This window comes from Oncorhynchus gorbuscha, linkage group LG09 (assembly GCF_021184085.1).
Source record: "Oncorhynchus gorbuscha isolate QuinsamMale2020 ecotype Even-year linkage group LG09, OgorEven_v1.0, whole genome shotgun sequence".
Taxonomy (NCBI): domain Eukaryota; kingdom Metazoa; phylum Chordata; class Actinopteri; order Salmoniformes; family Salmonidae; genus Oncorhynchus; species Oncorhynchus gorbuscha.
In genome coordinates this window covers 98,697,282-98,716,671 of record NC_060181.1, presented here as the reverse complement: position 1 = coordinate 98,716,671, position 19,390 = coordinate 98,697,282, and the positions used below count along the sequence as shown (strand labels likewise).

Sequence of the window (19,390 nt, the reverse complement as noted above, 5' to 3'; positions counted from 1 at the left end):
CCGCTTTCTCTCTCCATCTCTCTACCTCTTCTGCTCTCTCCTCTGCTTTCTCCCTCCATCTCTCTCCCTCCTCTGCTTTCTCTCTCCATCTCTCTCCCTCCTCTGCTCTCTCTCTCCATCTCTCCCCCTCCTCCTTCAGCTTTCTCTCTCTGTGTAGGTGGCTCTTGTGTTCTACGGTTAGTCTCTCCAGCTCTGCGTCTCTCTCCTCCAACAGACACGACATCTCCTCCCTCTCCTTCTCCAATCCCTCCATCCTGTTCTTCACCTCCTGTACCTCCGCGTCTTTCTGTGTCAGCTCTTCTTTCAATCTCTCCGCCCTCTCCCTCTCTTCTGCTTCTCTCTTTTCCGTCTTCCTCTCTTCCTCTATCTCCTTGTCCCGGAGTTTGGTGTTGACCTCTTCTAAAGCCTGAAGGTTTCCCTTTAATATCTCAATGTCCTTCAACTCTTCCTCCAGAGAGATGATCATGGCTTTCAGCTCTGTCATCTCCTCCTCTCTCTTTCTCATCTCTCCTTCCCTTGTTCTCAGAACTTCTGCCACCTTCTCCATCTCTCTTCTCCTGTCTTTCAGTTGTTCACTCTCTTTATTCTCTGTTTCTTTAAACCTCTGACTCATTTCCACCATTCCCCTCTCCAGATTGTCTCTTTCTTCCTCCAGTGAGATTATTCTAGTTTTCAGTTCCTCTATCTTCTCTAATCTCTCCCTTCCCTCCGACTCCTTCCTCCTCTTTCTCAGACTCTCCTCCTGGTATCTTTCTCTCTCCCTCTCTCTGAGCTGTGAGTTCTCTCTCTCCGCGGCAAACATCTTGTTCTCCAATAGTTCAGTTTTCTTCAGTTCTGCCTCCAGATTGTCTCTTTCTTCCTCCAGTGAGATCATTCTAGTTTTCAGTTCTTCTATCTTCTCTAATCTATTCCTTCCATCTACCTCCTCCTTTTTCAGTTGTTCTGCTATCTTGTCACTCTCTCTTTTCACAGCCTTTAGTTGTTCACTGTTATTCTTCTCTTTTTCAGTGAGCCTCTGACTCAGTCTCACATTTTCTCTCTCCCTCTCCTCTGCTCTCTCCCTCCATCTCTCTCCCTCTTCTGCTCTCTTTTCTGCTCTCTCCCTCCATCTCTCCCCCTCCTCTGCTTTCTCCCTCCATCTCTCCCCCTCTTCTGCTCTCTCCTCTGCTTTCTCCCTCCATCTCTCCCCCTCTTCTGCTCTCTCCTCTGCTTTCTCTCTCCATCTCTCTCCCTCCTCTGCTTTCTCCCTCCATCTCTCTCCCTCTTCTGCTCTCTTTTCTGCTCTCTCCCTCCATCTCTCCCCCTCCTCTGCTTTCTCCCTCCATCTCTCCCCCTCTTCTACTCTCTCCTCTGCTTTCTCCCTCCATCTCTCCCCCTCTTCTGCTCTCTCCTCTGCTTTCTCTCTCCATCTCTCTCCCTCCTCTGCTTTCTCCCTCCATCTCTCCCCTCTTCTGCTCTTTTTTCTGCTCTCTCCCTCCATCTCTCCCTCCTCTGCTTTCTCCCTCCATCTCTCCCCCTCTTCTGCTCTCTCCTCTGCTTTCTCCCTCCATCTCTCTCCCTCCTCTGCTCTCTCTCTCCATCTCTCTCCCTCCTCTGCTTTCTCTCTCCATCTCTCTCCCTCCTCTGCTTTCTCTCTCCATCTCTCTCCCTCCTCTGCTTTCTCCCTCCATCTCTTTCCCTCCTCTGCTCTCTCTCTCCATCTTTCTCCCTCCTCTGCTTTCTCTCTCCATCTCTCTCCCTCCTCTGCTCTCTCTCTCCATCTCTCCCCCTCCTCCTTCAGCTTTCTCTCTCTGTGTAGGTGGCTCTTGTGTTCTGCGGTTAGTCTCTCCAGCTCTGCGTCTCTCTCCTCCAACAGACACGACATCTCCTCCCTCTCCTTCTCCAATCCCTCCATCCTGCTCTTCATCGCCACCACCTCTCCATCTCTGTGCCCCAGCTCCGAGCTCAACGCCATCCTCTCTCTCTGCCATCCTTCCCTCTCTTCTCTCCGTTCCTCCTCTTGTCTTGTCCCTTTCTCTGTTGTCTGATCTACCAGTAACTGCAGCCTTTCCAGGTCAGCCTGCCAGACCTCACTCTCTCTCTGGCTCCTCTCTCTCTCCTCTCGCTCCTCCTGTTTCTCCTTCTCTGTCTGGCTCCTCCCTCTCTCCATCTCTCCCCTCAGACACTGGACCTCCCCTGGAAGATAGAGATATCAGGGACCAATACAACAAAGCCACGATGAGTTGAATAACTGTTGAAAATGAACACATACAAGATGTGATTAAATGGGCTGGTTCTGTGTAATTTGATGGGATCTGGAGAACCCAACTCACAGAGAGGTAAATCTGTGGCACTTTTGTCATATTTTCATTGTAGGCTACAGTAGGCTTATATTCTTGAAGTAGGCTCCAAGACATTCTGTCTTCCTGCCAAATGGAAATTGGGCAACTGCTCACCCTGCATCACATCCTTGGTCTGGAGCAGAGTGGTGACCTGGATCTGCAGCTGCCTACTCTCTACCTCCAGCCCTGAGACCTGCTGCTGGGCCTGGGTTAACTGGTGCTGCTGTGAGACCGTCAGGATCCTGGAGAGACAAATACAACTCATACATACAGGGAGAGACCACAACAATACTACTACCACTACGATGCTAATACCACTACGATGCTAATACCACTACGATGCTAATACCACTACGATGCTAATACCACTACGATGCTAATACCACTACGATGCTACTACCACTATGATGCTACTACCACTACGATGCTACTACGACTACGATGCTAATACCACTACGATGCTAATACCACTACGATGCTAATACCACTACGATGCTAATACCACTACGATGCTAATACCACTACGATGCTAATACCACTACTACCACAACAATACTACTACGACTACGATGCTACTACCACTACTACCACAACAATACTACTTCGACTACGATGCTAATACCACTACGATGCTACTACCACTACGATGCTACTACCACAACAATGCTACTACGACTACGATGCTAATACCACTACGATGCTAATACCACTAGGATGCTAATACCACTATGATGCTAATACCACTACGATGCTACTACCACTACTACCACAACAATACTACTACGACTACGATGCTACTACCACTACTACCAAAACAATACTACTAGATGCTACTACCACTACGATGCTAATACCACTACGATGCTACTACCACTACGATGCTAATACCACTACGATGCTACTACCACAACAATACTACCACGACTACGATGCTACTACCACTACGATGCTAATACCACTACTACTACAACAATACCACTAAGATGCTACTACCACAACAATACCACTACGATGCTAATACCACTACTACCACAACAATACTACTACCACTACGATGCTAATACCACTACTACCACTACTACCACAACAATAATACTACGATGCTACTACCACAACAATACTACTACGACTACGATGCCAATACCACTACGATGCTACTACGACAACAATACTACTACGACTACGATGCTAATACCACTACGATGCTACTACCACTACTACCACAACAATACTACTACGATGCTACTACCACAACAATACTACTACGACTACGATGCTAATACCACTACGATGCTACTACGACAACAATACTACTACGACTACGATGCTAATACCACTACGATGCTACTACCACTACTACCACAACAATACTACTACAATGCTACTACGACAACAATACTACTTCGACTACGATGCTAATACCACTACGATGCTACTACCACTACTACCACAACAATACTACTACGATGCTACTACCACAACAATACTACTACGACTACGATGCTAATACCACTACGATGCTAATACCACTACTACCACAACAATAATACTACGATGCTACTACCACAACAATACTACTACGACTACGATGCTAATACCACTACGATGCTAATACCACTACTACCACAACAATAATACTACGATGCTACTACCACAACAATACTACTACGATGCAACTACCACAACAATACTACTACCTTCTGTAGCTCAGTTGGTAGAGCATGGCGCTTGTAACGCCAGGGTAGTGGGTTCGATCCCCGGGACCACCCATACGTAGAATGTATGCACACATGACTGTAAGTCGCTTTGGATAAAAGCGTCTGCTAAATGGCATATATTATTATTATTATATATTATATATTATTATATTATTATTATTATTATATTATTATTATATATTACTACGACTACGATGCTAATACCACTACGATGCTAATACCACTACTACCACAACAATACTACTACGATGCTACTACCACAACAATACTACTATGACTACGATGCTACTACCATTACTACCACTACGATGAAAATACCACAACAATACTACTACCACTACGATGCTACTACCACAACAATACTAACTACGACTACGATGCTACTACCACAACTACGATGCTACTACCACTACGATGCTACTACCACTACTACCACAAAAATACTACTTCCACTACGATGCTAATACCACAACAATACTACTACCACTACGATGCTACTACCACAAGGATACTACTACCACTACGATGCTACTACCACAACAATACTAACTACGACTACGATGCTACTACCACAACTACGATGCTACTACCACTACGATGCTACTACCACTACTACCACTACGATGCTACTACCACAACAATACGACTACGATGCTACTACCACTACGACACTACTACCACTACTACCACAAGGATACTACTACCACTACTACCACAACAATACTACTACCACTACGATGCTACTACCACTACTACCACAAAGATACAAAGATACTACTACGACTATGATGCTACTACCACTACTACCACAACAATACTACTATGACTACGATACTACTACCACTACTACCACTACTACCACTACGATGCTAATACCACTACGATGCTACTACCACAACAATACTACTACCACTACGATGCAACTACCACTACGATGCTACTACCACTACGATGCTAAAACCACTACGATGCTACTACCACAACAATACTACTACCACTACGATGCAACTACCTCTACAATACTACTACCACTACCATGCTACAACCACTACAATGCTACTACCACAACAATACTACTACCACTACGATGTAACTACCACAACAATACAACTACCACTATGATGCTACTACCACTACTACCACAACAATACTACTACCACTACGATGCTACCACCACTACGATGCTACTACCACTACTACCACTACGATACTAATACTAATACCAGTGGTCCTTCTGTAGCTCAGTTGGTAGAGCATGGCGCTTGTAACGCCAGGGTAGTGGGTTCGATCCCAGGGACCACCCATACGTAGAATGTATGCACACATGACTGTAAGTCGCTTTGGATAAAAGCGTCTGCTAAATGGCATTTATTATTTATTTATTATTATTATTTTTACCACTACTACCACTACGATGCTACTACCTCTACTACCACAACAATACTACTACCACCACGATGCTACTACCTCTACTACCACAACAATACGACTACCACTACGATGCTACTACCACTACTACCACAACAATACTACTACCACTACGACGCTACTACCACTACGATGCTACTACCACTACGATGCTACTACCACCACAATACTACTACCACTACGATGCTACTACCACTACTACCACTACGATACTAATACCACTACTACGATGCTACTACCTCTACTACCACAACAATACTACTACCACCACGATGCTACTACCTCTACTACCACAACAATACGACTACCACTATGATGCTACTACCACAACAATACTGCTACCACTACGACGCTACTACCACTACTACCACTACGATGCTACTACCACTACGATGCTACTACCACCACAATACTACTACCACTACGATGCTACTACCACAACAATACTACTTCCACTACGATGCTACTATCACTATTACCACAACAATACTACTACCACTACGATGCTACTACCACTACTACCACAACAATACTACTACCACTACGATGCTAATACCACTGCGATGCTACTACCACAACAATATTACTACCACTACGATGCTACTATCACTACTACCACAACAATACTACTACCACTACGATGCTAATACCACTACGATGCTACTACCTCTACTACCACAGCAATACTACTACCACTACGATGCTATTACCTCTACTACCACAACAATACTACTACCACTACGATGCTACTACCACTACTACCACAACAATACTACTACCACTACGATGCTACTACCACTACTACCACTACGATGCTAATACCACAACAATACTACTACCACTACGATGCTACTACCACTACTACCACAACAATACTAACTACGACTACGATGCTACTACCACAACTACGATGCTACTACCACTACGATACTACTACCACTACGATGCTACTACCACAACAATACGACTACGATGCTACTACCACTACGATGCTACTACCACTACGATGCTACTACCACAACAATACGACTACGATGCTACTACAACTACGACACTACTACCACAAGGATACTACTACGACTACGATGCTACAACCACTACTACCACAAAGATACTACTACAACTACGATGCTTCTACCACTACTACCACAACAATACTACTATGACTACGATGCTACTACCACTACTACCACTACGATGCTAAAACCACTACGATGCTACTACCACAACAATACTACTTCCACTACGATGCTAATACCACTACGATGCTACTACCACTACGATGCAACTACCACAACAATACTACTACCACTACGATGCTACTACCTCTACTACCACAACAATACTACTACTACTACCACTTCTACCACAACAATACTAATAATAAATAATAATAATATATGCCATTTAGCAGACGCTTTTATCCAAAGCGACTTACAGTCATGTGTGCATACATTCCACAACTACGATGCTACTACCACTACGATACTACTACCACTACGATGTTACTACCACAACAATACGACTACGATGCTACTACAACTACGATGCTACTACCACTACTACCACAACAATACGACTACGATGCTACTACCACTACGATGCTACTACCACTACGATGCTACTACCACTACTACCACAAGGATACTACTACCACTACTACCACAACAATACTACTACCACTACGATGCTACTACCACTACTACCACAAAGATACTACTACGACTACGATGCTTCTACCACTACTACCATAACAATACTACTATGACTACGATGCTACTACCACTACTACCACTACGATGCTAAAACCACTACGATGCTACTACCACAACAATACTACTACCACTACGATGCTACTACCTCTACTACCACAACAATACTACTACCACTACGATGCTACTACCACTACTACCACTACGATACTACTACCACTACTACCACTACGATGCAACTACCTCTACTACCACAACGATACTAATACCACCACGATGCTACTACCTCTACCACAACAATACTACTACCACTGCGATGCTACTACCACAACAATACTACTACCACTACGACGCTACTACCACTACGATGCTACTACCACTACGATGCTACTACCACTACGATGCTACTACCACAACGATGCTACTTCCACTACGATGCTACTACCTCTACTACCACAACAATACTACTACCACTACGATGCTACTACCACAACTACCACAACAATACTACTACCACTACCACTACTACCACTACGATGCTAATAACACTACGATGCTACTACCACTACTACCACAACAATACTACTACCACTACAATGCTACTACCACTACTACCACAACAATACTAATACCACTACGATGCTAATACCACTACGATGCTACTACCACAACAATACTACTACCACTACGATGCTACTACCACTACGATGCTACTACCACTACGACGCTACTATGACTACGATGCTACTACCACAACGATGCTACTACCACTACGATGCTACTACCACTACTACCACAAGGATACTACTACCACAAGGATACTACTACCACTACGATGCTACTACCACTACGATACTACTACCACTAAGATGCTACAACCACTACGATGCTACTACCACAACAATACTACTACCACTACGATGCTACTACCACTACTACCACAACAACAATTCTACTACCACTACGACGCTACTACCACTACTACCACAACAATACTACTACGATGCTACTACCACAACAATACTACTACCACATGGATACTCCTACGACTACGATGCTACTACCACAACAATACTAATACCACTATGATGCTACTACCACTACTACCACAACAATACTACTACCACTACGACGCTACTACCACTACTACCACATTTACATTTAAGTCATTTAGCAGACGCTCTTATCCAGAGCGACTTACCACAACAATACTACTACCACTACGATGCTACTACCACTACTACCACAACAATACTACTACCACTACGATGCTACTACCACTACTACCACAACAATACTACTACCACTACGACCACTACTACCACAACAATACTACTACCACAACAATACTACTAGCACAACAATACTACTACCACAACAATACTACTACCACAACAATACTACTACCACAACGATACTACTACCACTACGATGCTACTACCACTACACCACAACGATACTACTACCACTACGATGCTAATACCACTACGATCCTACTACCACCACTACCACAAGGATACTACTACCACTAGGATACTACTACCACTAGGATACTACTACCACTACGATGCTACTACCACTACGGTGCTACAACCACTACGATACTACTACCACAACAATACTACTACCACTACGATGATCCTACCACTACTACCACAACAATACTACTACCACTAGGATACTACTACCACTACGATGCTACTACCACTACGATGCTACTACGACTACGATGCTACTACCACTACGATGCTACTACCACTACGATGCTACTACCACTACGATGCTACTACCACTACGATGCTACTACCACTACTACCACAACAATACTACTACCACTGCGATGCTACTACCACTACTACCACTACGATACTACTACCACTACTACCACTATGATGCTACTACCACTACTACCACAACAATACTACTACCACTACGATGCTACTACCACAACAATACTACTACCACTACGATGCTACTACCACTACTACCACAACAACAATTCTACTACCACTACGACGCTACTACCACTACTACCACAACAATACTACTACGATGCTACTACCACAACAATACTACTACCACATGGATACTCCTACGACTACGATGCTACTACCACAACAATACTACTACCACTACGATGCTACTACCACTACTACCACAACAATACTACTACCACTACGATGCTACTACCACTACTACCACAACAATACTACTACCACTACGATGCTACTACCACTACTACCACAACAATACTACTACCACTACGATGCTACTACCACAACAATACTACTACCACAACAATACTACTACCACAACAATACTACTACCACAACGATACTACTACCACTACGATGCTACTACCACTACACCACAACGATACTACTACCACTACGATGCTAATACCACTACGATCCTACTACCACCACTACCACAAGGATACTACTACCACTAGGATACTACTACCACTAGGATACTACTACCACTAGGATACTACTACCACTACGATGCTACTACCACTACGGTGCTACAACCACTACGATACTACTACCACAACAATACTACTACCACTACGATGATCCTACCACTACTACCACAACAATACTACTACCACTAGGATACTACTACCACTACGATGCTACTACCACTACGATGCTACTACCACTACGATGCTACTATGACTACGATGCTACTACCACTACGATGCTACTACCACTACGATGCTACTACCACTACGATGCTACTACCACTACTACCACAACAATACTACTACCACTGCGATGCTACTACCACTACTACCACTACGATACTACTACCACTACTACCACTACGATGCTACTACCACTACTACCACAACAATACTACTACCACTACGATGCTACTACCACAACAATACTACTACCACAACAATACTACTACCACTACGATGCTACTACCTCTACTATCACAACAATACTACTACCACTACAATGCTACTACCACTACTACCACAACAATACTACTACCACTACGGTGCTACTACCACTACGATGCTATGACCACTACTACCACAACAATACTACTACTACCACTACGATGCTACTACCACCACAATACTACTACCACTACGATGCTACTACCACTACTACCACAACAATACTACTACCACTACGATGCTACTACCACTACTACCACAACAATACAACTACCACTACGATGTTACTACCACTACTACCACAACAATACTACTACCACTACGATGCTACTACCACTACTACCACAACAATACTACTACCACTACGATGCTACTACCACTACTACCACATAGACTGATTACAGGGTGAGGACAAACTGTCAAGCCTTTTACATAGACTGACTACAGGGTGAGGACAAACATGTTTGGGTCAACTATCCCTTTAAGGTAGTGTTTTCTTTACAACATTTTCAGCTTTGAACTTTTCCTTTATACATTTGTAAAGCATGAAAAGTATATTCACCTGAGTTCCTCAATGTCCTGCCCCAGCTGGTCTCTCTCTCTCTCCAATGAGAGGACAGTCCCCGTCACATCCTGGTTCTCTCTTAGTAGTTCCTCAGTCTCTCTCTCTGCCCTCCTCTGCTGCTCTGTCGCTTGGCACAGCTCTGCCTGCAGACCTCTCAACTCCCCACACACTGCACCGTGCTGCACCGACAGCTGTAACCCACATCAAGAACAATAAAATAATCAAGTGAGTAGAAGCAACACAAACCATACAGAGGAAGACTCTACTGTTCTCCTTCACCTCTTCCAGTCGTTTTCCAACCCTTCCTCTCTCCTCCCGTAGGGTCTCCACCTCTCTCTCCTTCTCCTCCCGTAGGGTCTCCACCTCTCTCTCCTTCTCCTCCCGTAGGGTCTCCACCTCTCTCTCCTTCTCCTCCCGTAGGGTCTCCACCTCTCTCTCCTTCTCCTCCCGTAGGGTCTCCACCTCTCTCTCCTTCTCCTCCCGTAGGGTCTCCACCTCTCTCTCCAGCTCTCGCTCTCTGTCCCTGAGCTGCTGCAGGGAGCTGAGCTCTGATCTTCTACGAGTCCTGTACACACCCAAATACATTGATTGATAAGATATCGATTGATTGTCACACACAGCCTATTACAGAACACTGATGGAACTATCACGATCACCAATCAGCCCTCACAGACAGGCACCGAGGAAAATGAATGTTCATATTTAGTCTTCAAACCAGATGTAATGGACATAAAGGTCTGTCTACTTTGAGGAAGTCACATCATGACCTACCTTAACTCTGTGCTCTCATTGGACTGGGTGTGAAGCTCCCTACGAAGGGTCACGACCTTTGACTCTAGTCCCTGTAGCTGGACCTGGAGGTCAGCCATCTCCATCTCAAGCTTGAGGGTAAGAGCAGATGTCTGAGACAGTACAGCAGCATATTCAGACGCAGTAATTTATGTAGAACATTTATTTGACAGTGGACATGTCATGTTCAACGTCGATGTAAAAGTGCAATAAATCACTGGGCGTCAGGGTTAATGTCTACCTGTAGAGTCTGGGCCTCAGGGTTAATGTCTACCTGTAGAGGGTGGGCCTCAGGGTTAATGTCTACCTGTAGAGTCTGGGCCTCAGGGTTAATGTCTACCTGTAGAGGCTGGGCCTCAGGGTTAATGTCTACCTGTAGAGTCTGGGCCTCAGGGTTAATGTCTACCTGTAGAGGCTGGGCCTCAGGGTTAATGTCTACCTGTAGAGGCTGGGCCTCAGGGTTAATGTCTACCTGTAGAGGCTGGGCCTCAGGGTTAATGTCTACCTGTAGAGGCTGGGCCTCAGGGTTAATGCCTGTTCCACTGGATGTCATAAGGTGAATGCACCAATTTGTAAGTCGCTCTGGATAAGAGCGTCTGCTAAATGACTCAAATGTAAATGTAAATGTAACAGTGATTGTGCGTGTGTGTGTGATTGTGTGTGTGTGTGTGTGTAACAGTGATTGTGTGTGTGTGTGTGTGTGTGTGTGTGTGTGTGTGTGTGTGTAACAGTGATTGTGTTGTGTGTGTGTGTGTGTGTGTGTGTGTGTGTGTGTGTGTGTGTGTGTGTGTGGATGTCATAAGGTGAATGCACCAATTTGTAAGTCGCTCTGGATAAGAGCGTCTGCTAAATTACTTAAATGTAAATGTAATGTCTACCTGTAGAGGCTGGGCCTCAGGGTTAATGTCTACCTGTAGAGGCTGGGCCTCAGGGTTAATGTCTACCTGTAGAGTCTGGGCCTCAGGGTTAATGTCTACCTGTAGAGACTGGGCCTCAGGGTTAATGTCTACCTGTAGAGGCTGGGCCTCAGGGTTAATGTCTACCTGTAGAGGCTGGGCCTCAGGGTTAATGTCTAACTGTAGAGACTGGGCCTCAGGGTTAATGTCTACCTGTAGTGCCTGGGCGTTGAGCTCTCTCTTGTCCTTGGCTAATGCTTCGTTTAAGGCAGCCATCTTCTCTAGGGCGTCACGGTGCTCTGACACTTCTCTCTTCAGAAGGGTTTGACCAGACGAAAGGGTTAACACTGACTCACGGGCCTGGAGAGAAGGAAAGGGCAGAGAGAGGGAGGAGAGAGGAAGGAGGATAATATTACACCCGATAATAAGCACCGAGCTCTGTTGTAACCTATTACACCCGATAATAAGCACCGAGCTCTGTTGTAACCTATTACACCCGATAATAAGCACCGAGCTCTGTTGTAACCTATTACACCCGATAATAAGCACCGAGCTCTGTTGTAACCTATTACACCCGATAATAAGCACCGAGCTCTGTTGTAACCTATTACACCCGATAATAAGCACCGAGCTCTGTTGTAACCTATTACACCCGATAATAAGCACCGAGCTCTGTTGTAACCTATTGCACCCTATTACATGTTGTGGTCGTTGTCTGCAAAGTTGTTTCCGCGGGACACAAAAAACTAAATTAGCATGACATGAGCTGGATTCAATTAGCATGACATGAGCTGAATTCAATTAGCATGACATGAGCTGGATTCAATTAGCATGACATGAGCTGGATTCAATTAGCATGACATGAGCTGGATTCAATTAGCATGACATGAGCTGGATTCAATTAGCATGACATGAGCTGGATTCAATTAGCATGACATGAGCTGGATTCAATTAGCATGACATGAGCTGGATTCAATTAGCATGACATGAGCCGTTTTAAATTAGCATGACATGAGCTGGTTTAAATTAGCATGACATGAGCCGTTTTAAATTAGCATGACATGAGCACATGAGCTGGATTCAATTAGCATGACATGAGCTGGATTCAATTAGCATGACATGAGCTGGATAAAGTAAAAAAAAGGCTTTGAAATAAAAAGCTTGTGGTACACTACATTAACATTTCACAGAGATAAGCTTCTTTCTTGTGAGAAATCAAAAAACAAAAGGAATTACGCATTAATATGAAAGACGTACAGTCGTGGCCAAAAGTTTTGAGAATGTCACAAATATTAATTTTCACAAAGTCTGCTGCCTCAGCTTGTATGATGGCAATTTGCATATACTCCAGAATGTTATGAAGAGTGATCAGATGAATTGCAATTAATTGCAAAGTCCCTCATTTCCATGCAAATGAAATGAATCTCCCCAAAAAATTCCATTGCATTTCAGCCCTGCCACAAAAGGACCAGCTGACATCATGTCAGTGATGCTCTCCTTAACACAGGTGTGAGTGTTGACGAGGACAAGGCTGGAGATCACTCTGTCATGCTGGTTGAGTTTGAATAACAGACTGGAAGCTTCAAAAGAAGGGTGGTGCTTGGAATCATTGTTCTTCCTCTGTCAACCATGGTTACCTGCAAGGAAACACGTGCCGTCATCATTGCTTTGCACAAAAAGGACTTCACAGGCAAGGAAGATTGCACCTAAAACAACCATTTATCGGATAATTAAGAACTTAAAGGAGAGCGGTTCAATTGTTGTGAAGAAGGCTTCAGTGCGCCCAAGAAAGTCCAGCAAGCGCCAGGACCGTCTCCTAAAGTTTATTCAGCTGCGGGATCAGGGCACCACCAGTACAGAGCTTCCTTAGGGATGGCAGCAGGCAGGTGTGAGTGCATCTGCACGCACAGTGAGGCAAAGACTTTTGGAGGATGGCCATACTTTACAGTTGGGATGAGGTTTTGATGTTGGTGTGCTGTGTCTTCTTTACTCCACACATGGTGGTGTGTGTTCCTTCCAAACAACTCAACTGTAGTTTCATCGGTCCACAGAATATTTTGCCAGTAGAGCGGTGGAACATCCAGGTGCTCTTTTGCAAACTTCAGAAGTGCAGCAATGTTTTTTTGGACAGCAGTGTCTTCTTCCATGGTGTCCTCCCATGAACACCATTCTTCTTTAGTGTTTTACGTATCGTAGACTCGTCAACAGAGATGTTAGCATGTTCCAGAGACTTCTTTAAGTCTTTAGCTGACACTCTAGGATTCTTCTTAACCTCACTGAGCATTCTGCGCTGTGCTCTTGCAGTCCTCTTTGCAGGATGGCCAGTCCTAGGAAGAGTAGCAACAGTGCTGAACTTTCTCCATTTATAGATAATTTGTCTTACCGTGGACCGATGAACATCAACGCTTTTAGAGATACATTTGGAACCCTTTCCAGCTTTATGCAAGTGAACAATTCTTCATCTTAGGTCTTCTGAGATCTCTTCTGTTCGAGGCATGGTTCACATCAGGCAATACTTCTTGTGAATAGCAAACACACATTTTGTGAGTGTTTTTTTAATAGGGCAAGTCAGCTCTAACCAACATCTCCAATCTCGTCTCATTGATTGGACTCCAGGTTAGCTGACTCCTGACTCCAATTATCGTTTGGAGAAGTCATTAGCCTGGGGGGGTTCACATACTTTTCCTTGTCTATATTGATGTATTCAATATAGACAAGAAATATAGAATAATGTGTGTGTTGTTAGTTTAAGCAGACTGTTTGTCTATTGTTGTCACTTAGATGAAGATCAGATCAAATTGTAATGACCAATCTATTCAGAAACCCAGGTAATTCTAAAGGGTATTGTTGTCACTTAGATGAAGATCAGATCAAATTGTAATGACCAATCTATTCAGAAACCCAGGTAATTCTAAAGGGTTCAGGCACTGTTTCTGGCCACTGACTGTAGTTCGCAGGCTTTAACAGGTGAGCGATCACCATCATAACTTTTATTTAACTAGGCAAGTCAGTTAAGAACAAATTCGTATTTACATTGACGGCCTACCGGGAAACAGTGGGTTAACTGCCTTGTTCAGGGGCAGAACGACAGATTTGTACCTTGTCAGCTCGGGGATTCGATCCAGCAACCTTTCGGTTACTTCCCTGACCGGGAATCGAACCAAGGCCGCGGCAGTGAGAGTGCAGAATCCTAACCAATCATGTAAACAAAGGCCTACTAAATACACAGAGCATGTGTCAGATTCAATCTAAGACTCAGAGGTTATAGGTCAGAGGTGATAGTTGTACCTTGCTTAGCGCATCCCTAGCATCAGCAGCTTCCTCCTCTGCCCTCTCCCTGTCCAGCTGTTCTCTCTGCAGCGCTCCCTGTAGAACATGCAGCTCCATGCGGATACAAGCCTCACGCTCACTGAGATGGGCATTCTCTACCAGGTCCGCCTCCAACCTGTCAATCAAACGGTTTATAAAGCCCTCGTAACATTAACAGTTGTCACAAAGTGCTTTACAGTAACTTTACAGTAACTTTACAGTAACTTTACAGTAACCTGGACTAGGTACCGTCTCTGCCTCTCGCTCTCCAGCTCGTTCCTCTGCTCCTCCTCCCTCTCTCTCTCCAGTCTCAGTCGTTCGTTCTCCTTCCTCCTCTCCTCACTCTGTCTCTCTTCTTCCTTCAGCTGACTCCTCAGGGAGCCCACCATCTCTCTCTCACTGACACACAAACAACATCAACATTAACAGCAACAACAAACAGCAGCAACAACACAAACAACATCAACAGAAACAACAGCAACATCAACAGAAACAACATCAACAACATCAACATCAACAACAACATCAACAGCAACAGCACAAACAACATCAACAGCACAAACAACATCAACAGCACAAACAACATCAACAGCACAAACAACATCAACAACATCAACAACATCGACAGCAACAGCACCAACAACATCAACAACATCAACATCAACAGAAACAACATCAACAGAAACAACAGCAACAACATCAACAGAAACAACAGCAACAGAAACAACAGCAACAGCACAAACAAAATCAACAACATCAACAACATCAACAGCAACAGCACCAACAACATCAACATCATCAACAACATCAACAACATCAACAACATCAACAACATCAACAGCAACAGCACCAACAACATCAACAACATAAACAGAAACAACAGCAACATCAACAGAAACAACAGCAACAGAAACAACAGCAACAGCACAAACATCAACAACATCAACAGAAACAACAGCAACAGCACAAACAACATCAACAACATCAACAGAAACAACAGCAACATCAACAGAAACAACATCAACAACATCAACAACATCAACAGCAACAGCACAAAACATCAACAACATCAACAACATCAACAGAAACAACAGCAACAGCACAAACATCAACAACATCAACAGAAACAACAGCAACAGCACAAACAACATCAACAACATCAACAGAAACAACAGCAACATCAACAGAAACAGCAACAGCACAAACAACATCAACAACATCAACAGAAACATCAACAACATCAACAACATCAATAGAAACATCAACAACATCAACAACAGAAACATAAACAACATCAACAACATCAACAGAAACATCAACAACATCAACAGAAACATCAACAACATCAACAACAGAAACATCAACAACATCAACAACATCAACAGAAACATCAACAACATCAACAACAGAAACATCAACAACATCAACAACAGAAACATCAACAACATCAACAACATCAACATAAACAACATCAACAACATCAACAGAAACATCAACAACATCAACAGAAACATCAACAACATCAACAGAAACATCAACAACATCAACAGAAACAGCAACAATATCAACAGAAACATCAACAACATCAACAACATCAATAGAAACATCATCAACAACATCAACAACATCAACAGAAACATCAACAACATCAACAACATCAACAGAAACAACAGCAACATCAACAGAAACATCAACAACATCAACAACATCAACAGAAACAGCAACAATATCAACAGAAACATCAACAACATCAACAGAAACAATATCAACAACATCAATAGAAACATCATCAACAACATCAACAGAAACATCAACAACATCAACAACATCAACAGAAACATCAACAATATCAACAGAAACAGCAACAATATCAACAGAAACATCAACAACATCAACAGAAACAATATCAACAACAGAAACATAGATGGGTGAAGCTCCAGTGATTTCCAGTCAGTGACGTCAGTGGTGAGTAACATGTTCTGAGTGTTCTACCTGAGTAACATGTCCTACCTGAGTAACATGTCCTACCTGAGTAACATGTCCTACCTGAGTAACATGTTCTACCTGAGTAACATGTCCTGAGTGTCCTACCTGAGTAACATGTTCTGAGTGTCCTACCTGAGTAACATGTTCTGAGTGTCCTACCTGAGTAACATGTCCTACCTGAGTAACATGTCCTACCTGAGTAACATGTTCTGAGTGTCCTACCTGAGTAACATGTCCTGAGTGTCCTACCTGAGTAACATGTCCTGAGTGTCCTACCTGAGTAACATGTCCTACCTGAGTAACATGTCCTGCGTGTCCTACCTGAGTAACATGTCCTGTGTGTCCTACCTGAGTAACATGTTGTGAGTGTCCTACCTGAGGAACATGTCCTACCTGAGTAACATGTTGTGAGTGTCCTACCTGAGTAACATGTCCTACCTGAGTAACATGTCCTGTGTGTCCTACCTGAGTAACATGTTCTGAGTGTCCTACCTGAGTAACATGTCCTACCTGAGTAACATGTCCTGAGTGTCCTACCTGAGTAACATGTCCTACCTGAGTAACATGTCCTACCTGAGTAACATGTCCTACCTGAGTAACATGTCCTGAGTGTCCTACCTGAGCAACATGTCCTGTGTGTCCTACCTGAGTAACATGTCCTACCCGAGTAACATGTTCTGAGTGTCCTACCTGAGTAACATGTCCTGAGTGTCCTACCTGAGTAACATGTCCTACCTGAGTAACATGTCCTGTGTGTCCTACCTGAGTAACATGTCCTACCCGAGTAACATGTCCTGAGTGTCCTACCTGAGTAACATGTCCTGAGTGTCCTACCTGAGTAACATGTCCTGTGTGTCCTACCTGAGTAACATGTCCTACCTGAGTAACATGTCCTGTGTGTCCTACCTGAGTAACATGTCCTGTGTGTCCTACCTGAGTAACATGTCCTGAGTGTCCTACCTGAGTAACATGTCCTACCTGAGTAACATGTCCTACCTGAGTGTCCTACCTGAGTAACATGTCCTGTGTGTCCTACCTGAGTAACATGTTGTGAGTGTCCTACCTGAGGAACATGTCCTACCTGAGTAACATGTTGTGAGTGTCCTACCTGAGTAACATGTCCTACCTGAGTAACATGTCCTGTGTGTCCTACCTGAGTAACATGTTGTGAGTGTCCTACCTGAGGAACATGTCCTACCTGAGTAACATGTCCTGAGTGTACTACCTGAGTAACATGTCCTGTGTGTCCTACCTGAGTAACATGTCCTGTGTGTCCTACCTGAGTAACATGTCCTGAGTGTCCTAACTGAGTAACATGCCCTGTGTGTCCTACCTGAGTAACATGTCCTACCTGAGTAACATGTCCTACCTGAGTATCATGTCCTACCTGAGTATCATGTCCTACCTGAGTAACATGTCCTACCTGAGTAACATGTCCTACCTGAGTAACATGTCCTGTGTGTCCTACCTGAGTAACATGTCATACCTGAGTATCATGTCCTACCTGAGTAACATGTCCTACCTGAGTAACATGTCCTGCGTGTCCTACCTGAGTAACATGTCATGCGTGTCCTACCTGAGTAACATGTCCTACCTGAATAACATGTCCTACCTGAGTAACATGTCCTACCTGAGTAACATGTCCTGAGTGTCCTACCTGAGTAACATGTCCTACCTGAGTGTCCTACCTGAGTAACATGTCCTACTGAGTAACATGTCCTACCTGAGTAACATGTCCTACCTGAGTAACATGAG

General features: G+C 44.0%; 1 protein-coding gene across 1 annotated transcript; it reads right to left on the bottom strand.

The window, feature by feature from the left end:
• Nucleotides 1-40: 40 nt before the first annotated feature.
• LOC124044488 (trichohyalin-like) lies at nucleotides 41-18,799 on the bottom strand (the record flags this gene model as incomplete). Its single annotated transcript, XM_046364117.1, has 8 exons — nucleotides 18,789-18,799; nucleotides 15,629-15,785; nucleotides 12,323-12,700; nucleotides 11,686-11,949; nucleotides 11,427-11,557; nucleotides 2,436-2,563; nucleotides 2,166-2,175; nucleotides 41-1,118 (listed from the first exon to the last, which is right to left on the bottom strand). Coding segments are annotated over exons 1-8 (2,157 nt in total), but the record flags the coding sequence as incomplete, so codon positions are not given.
• Nucleotides 18,800-19,390: the final 591 nt, after the last annotated feature.